This window comes from Argiope bruennichi, chromosome 6, assembly GCF_947563725.1.
Source record: "Argiope bruennichi chromosome 6, qqArgBrue1.1, whole genome shotgun sequence".
Classification (NCBI taxonomy): Eukaryota; Metazoa; Arthropoda; class Arachnida; order Araneae; family Araneidae; genus Argiope; species Argiope bruennichi.
This window is the reverse complement of record NC_079156.1, coordinates 82,233,264-82,239,369: the sequence shown is the minus strand read 5'-3', so window position 1 is coordinate 82,239,369 and position 6,106 is coordinate 82,233,264. Positions and strand designations below refer to the sequence as shown.

At 31.1% G+C, this 6,106-nt stretch overlaps 1 protein-coding gene across 1 annotated transcript; it reads right to left on the bottom strand.

Moving 5' to 3' along the window:
* Nucleotides 1-243: 243 nt before the first annotated feature.
* On the bottom strand, nucleotides 244-1,044 carry LOC129971802 (gastrula zinc finger protein XlCGF49.1-like). Its single transcript, XM_056085778.1, has one exon. The coding sequence runs from the start codon at nucleotides 1,042-1,044 to the stop codon at nucleotides 244-246; it is 801 nt and encodes a 266-aa protein (XP_055941753.1).
* Nucleotides 1,045-6,106: the final 5,062 nt, after the last annotated feature.

Below are 6,106 nucleotides of genomic sequence, written 5' to 3'. Positions count from 1 at the left end.
TATTCTCGTTTCTTATTTATAAAAAATATTTAACTCTATGCATACAATATAATTCAAACAAACATATTTTCAAGATTGTACTACAAAAATTGATTTAGAAAAATATATTATATTCCATGCACATAACACAATTCAAAATTAATGGTCTTTCAAGATTCTGCTACAAAAATGAATAGGCATTTGCTATATCATTTGCCACAAATAATTTGATAAGAAGTTAATGAAATACTCAGGAAAAAGCTTTCACGAAATATCATCTGAATCAGCTTTCAAATGAGTATTATAATGCTTTTCTAGATAACTTTCTCGAGAAAAACCTTTCCCACATAATTTGCACTCATATGTTTTCTCTTTTGAATGAGTTTGATAATGAACATTAAGATTCCCTAACTGAGCAAATCCTTTGTTACAAATAGTGCACACATGTGGCTTTTCTCCAGTGTGAATGCGGTGGTGCCTTTCCAAGAAACATTTATTAGTGAAACCCTTGCTGCACACTGAACACACATAAGGCATGACTTGTGAATGTATAAGAAGATGAACTTTAAGTGCACCCATTTGGGCAAAGTGTTTACCACAGACATAACAGCCAAACTCTTTTAAATCTGTATGGGTTTGATAATGCACATTCAGATTTCCTTTCTGTGCAAATCCTTTGCCACAATATTCACACACATGCGGCTTTTCTTTTGTATGGATTAGATAATGACGGACTAAGAAGCACCTACTGCTGAAGGTCTTGTTGCACACATCACAAACACAAGCAGTCTTTCTGGAACGGGATTCAGGCTTCCCATTTTTAATAATTGGATCTGAATTGTCATAAACAGGCTCCTCAGTTTTGATTTCCTGTTCAGATTTCAATTCAACACTCGCTGTTGACACTTTATTCTTTGTAACCCTCCCCTTTCTATGGGACTTAATATGAGACTGTAGCCTATGTAGGCGACTGAAGGATCGCTGGCATATTTCACAAATGTATGTCTTTTCTTTTGAAGATGAATCGCTTCCCGAATCAATTCTCTCAACTATTACTTTTTCCATCCGTAAATAATTCAAAATATAACTGGAGTAAACCTTTCAATTTTTTTAAACTTCAGTTAACAATTATCTCAGAATGCGAATATTTTGAATAATTGCATTTAATAAAGTAATAATTCAACATTTATAACAGAAACATGCGTTCCAATGTTCAGTTATACCAAGAATTTATATAAACATTATTAGAAAAGAGAATTTACAGTAAGCTAGAAATCCATAGTTCATATTCTGTTTCATCTAGGAAAAAAATATATACATGCTTAAATTATTTTTTTAAAAAAAAGCGACGAAATAATTTGCTAATATTAATTTGTGCATGTATTACCCGATTAGTTGAAATGTAAACACAACACTGATTGAGAACAATTTAGAACGAATCGGAATTGACGAATCACTAGTCTTCGCAAATTTGATAAAAAATAAACGTCAGGGCGGAAATTGCGATCAAAACTTTAAAATATTAATTACTAAAATCAAAAGTAATTGAATTCAAATTAAAAAGAAATCACATTTTTTCACTTATAAAATCAAAAAACATATATGTATATATATATCTACAAATTCCATTTATTTTAATGAAACCAAAAATTTCATTTCATCATTTTCAAATATTTTGCTCTATAAACTACAATTTTTATAAAAGTTTATATGATATTATAATAAATATATGTTTATAGATCATTTAAAAGAAAAAAAACTATTATTAGATAGACTACTATAGTTACATTAGACGAGATATTACTGCGGACCACAGCCCTAAAGACAATTTCCGAAAGTGCACTAGATTAAAAGTAGAAAATTTGTCTAAATAAATGTTTCAGAATTTCTTTGAGTATTTTTAATGAATAATATTTTGAATTAAATTAACACGAAAAGCGGATTTACGAATGGAAAACTAATTTTCTGATTTCGTTAAAAATCTAATACAGACGATAAGCCAAAGCAAATATCGCGATGCACTCCAAATGGATTTTATTCACAGTTTGTGTTCGAGAGTATAAAAAAATTAGCTCTTGAAGTGGAACGCCTAGTGCATAGAGTATAAATTATATTATTTTCTTGAAAAGAAAAAAAGATTTTTCAATCATTTTTCCCCCTTATTTTGATTATCTTCTATAAAAGTAAATGTTCTGAAAAAATTAAAAAAAGATCAACGGAAATGGATTCTTTTTATGCGCATCAATCATGGCATTTTGTTGTCTACTGAAATATTGTTCGCAATTTTTTTTTCAATACTTTTAACGGAATATTTCTTCAAAAAATTCATAGTTCTGTGTCATTATTCGACTGCTTAAGATGGAATCTTTATCTCAGTAGAAATACTAGAATAGTTTTCATGTAATAACGGATATGAGTTATAATTCGATGCATGCCTTGTATTGTTAAAAAAATGATACTTAAGCGAATCATTTCTTTTATTTTTACATTTCAGCTCTAAAAAGAAAAAAAGATTTTTTTTCTCTATCAAAAAATAAAACATTATTTTTAAAATATTAATGTGCTGTTGGTTGCAGCATCCCGAAACGACCATTTTTTTTTTTTTTTTTTTTTTTATGATTCTATCTCACTAATGTTGAAACGAAAAGGATGGACACATTTCTGAAATTCTTCGTCATTATTTGACCTATATTTCTGCGCCATTAGATCTTTTTCCGATCAGGTTTTTTTTTTCATCTGTACCTGAGTGCCATGTTGTTTCTGACCCACTACTTTATTTTAACTCAAAATTGTGTATTGACTGTCTATATAATTTCTTGAAGTGGCAAAAAAGCTCTTAGAAGCAGGACGAAAACTGTTTTACATAATATCATTAAATGTAACCAAGATTATCTGCCTTGTTAATATCTCAAAATGTTATCAAAGGATTCAATAACAAATAAAAAAAAGAGTTTTAACATAAACAAAAAATTAAAAATTATCATTATTATTTAAAAAAGTGAATCAGTAAATTTTAAGAACATAAATCTTCCAGGTATTCATCCTAATTTAATATATAAGTATCTTACAGTATATAAAATAACTACAAAGTATTTTATTATGAACTAGCCGCCTTTGGTGACCAGCCGGTTCGCCAATCTTAATGTTCGTTTAAATTTTAATAATTAAATAGGTTGAACCGGAGTTTAACCCCCTTCTTCGCGAAGTTGCGATAACGCGCCAAAGCTGGCAATCTTTATTATGCACTATAATTGAATATCTGCTCCTTTGCTTTTGAACATTTCGCAAGACCGTTGTTGGCGATTTTTAAAAATTCCGCCAAGCAGGGGGTTAAACTCCGGTCGTACCATTAAATATTTTACGCAATTCCAACTTTAATAGATTCTTCAGCAAAATATTTTAAAACTTCAAATTTTGATAGTCATATAATTTACTCATAATATTATAAAGGCCTTCAGTCATAGCGTGATATGTATCTCTCTAATTTTCTGTTACCCCTCGTAGAAATTATGCTTTAAATTAAAGTGTAAATGATTAATCTGCAATTAATATAATAATATTTTTTACTTAAACAAAGCATTTTTTAATAATATGATTACTGATAATAGAGTCACTGAGCGTTTAAACTTTATGGGCACTAAAGAATATCTTTCTTAATTTATGTAATATCTCAAGAATTAATCAACAAAAATTCCTCAGATTCATCATGAACAGATCAATTCATTAACAATGTTTCATTTTAAATGCATCAAACGCTAAGAAAATAAAATGAATCGTTTAAAATAATCGGTCGAAAACAGGTTTAAAAAAACTACTTAAAAAACGATGTACTTAAAACTATAAGCCTATACAAAAAAATATATAACTAACATAAATACAATTTAATTACAAAAGCATGCAATTAACATTAAAATAATTTAAATCATTGAAAACAGGTTAAAAAAAAACTACTTAAAAAACGATTTACTTAAAACTATAAGCATATACAAAAAATATATAACTAACATAAATATAATTTACTTACAAAAGCATGCAACTAACCTAAAAATAATTTAAATCATCCGTTGGTTGCCATGTCAGCAATCAGAACACAATGCGCATGCGTGAATTTTCTTCGCCAGTTACGTTAACGCAAATACGTGAATTTTTCTACGCCAGTTGGGGTAACGCTATGCAGATTAGACATTTTTAATTTCCTTTATTCTGTGTTATTTTAATTCAAAAGTACTTCAGAATGAATCTGAAATATGGATTAATTAACAATGTTTAATTTTAAATGCATAAAACATTAAGAAAATAAACAGAATCGTTTGAAATAATCCGCCGAAAAATGTCAACTCTAGCCTCATTACAGTTGGGAGAAAAAAAAACTGAAGCTTTACTCATTTGGTGGTGGGGAAAGTGGAAGATTTTTTTGGCGGAAAAGTTGGCGGTGGGGAAAATGGAAGATTTTTTTGGCGGGAAAGTTAGTTTTTAATTAATAATTAAAATTTCAAAAAAAGGGACCCCAGGTGCACATTCCCGACCTCTAAGGTATACATGTACCAAATTTGATAGCTGTATGTCAAATGACCTGGCCTGTAGAGCGCCAACACACACACACATTGAGCTTTATTATAAGTATATAGATTTTACTATCTTTTCCAACAATATTACGAGTCCTTCGCTGTTTCTAAACTTCCAAAGTTGTGTATAATTCGAGTTCACATTATTGTTAAATGTATACATTTCCTCTTTCTATCTTTCCTCTCACTATTTTTTTGATTTAATAAACGGAACTTAACGCATGCGCAAAAGCGTGGAGAGTGTACGAATGCGAGAACGAACAGTATTCTGATAACATTCAATGATCCGTTTAATGTTTTTCTTCTGGAAGTGAAATTGTTTAGGAATTAAAAGGCTTCTTTTTTTATACTAAATAAAATGGATATATTTTTTAATAAATTATTATCATGTGAGAACATGATGTTGTTTTCGTTAAGGGATTTTGAATAATTGAAGGCAATGAATAATTGAAGCTCGAAATCGCGTAGGCAGTGAATAAAGCATAAATGGCAATTTCATGTTCATCTGCTTCACCTGCTTTTACCAGTATTGCATTATTATTATATGCTTCTTTGAAAGCAGATGCGTTTTTAAAAGGTTGACCTGCTGTTAGAGACATGGGGATTTCACCATAATAATCCTACGGGGCTATAGAAGATCCCCAATGGAGTCATCTACAGCGCATGCGCAAATAGTTTTCGTTATATCTTGTAAACTACATATGTTAGAGACATGGGGTTTTCATTTAGAAGCATCTCCGGGGATCATATAAGCCCCCCCCCCCAAATTTTGGATCCATTACACATTTCGCAGTACGAATTTTGCATAATATTGGTCAAATCAATGTCGGATCGTATACCATACAGTTCCTATGGGTCTCGGGATGTCGATGACTTAGTTGTTATATCTCAGCTTCTATGCAACGTGGAGACGAGTGCGACCCATCTAAACACTCGTCTCGATGAAAAGAGTTGAATGAAATTTTTACCGAAATTCGTGTCTCGATAGGGTCCGAGATCGGGTCTCGAAATTTACAAATTCGAGTTACATTACATTTGTTCGCATTGTTGGATAGTACACGCAGAAATGCACATAACGCTGAGAGTTTCACGTTGCTACTCCGAGTGATTCGCGAGATATAAGCTCTCAAAATTGTAAAAATTTGAATTTTCGAGCGAATTTTTCGATTCCGTTTTGAAAAACTCTCTTTCCGACTGGCATCGATACACTCTACTTAATGTCCTCTATCGAACGATACCACATTTACGTCGCTTACGTTATTAGGAGCCGAGAAACAGAAACGAGAACGGAAAAAGAACATAATGTTGTTTTGGTTGGGGGGGGGGGTGAAGCTCGAAATCGCGTAGGCAATTAATAAATCATAAATGGGGCGTCCTAAGCTTTCTCCCAATGAAGTCTTGCAAAGAAAAAAAGAAAGGGAAAGAAAGAGCAAACACAGGCCGGAACAAAACCTTCAATCAAACCTTCAGAGACAAAACCTTCCATCAACAAAAACGAATGATAAAAATTTAAAATTAGAAGCAGATCGAATTAAACATGAACTTAAAATAGCTTTACAACG

What these genes read in the sequence shown, in the direction of transcription:
- LOC129971802 (XM_056085778.1), bottom strand. Translation starts at nt 1,044, where the DNA reads ATGGAAAAAGTAATAGTTGAGAGAATTGATTCGGGAAGCGATTCATCT.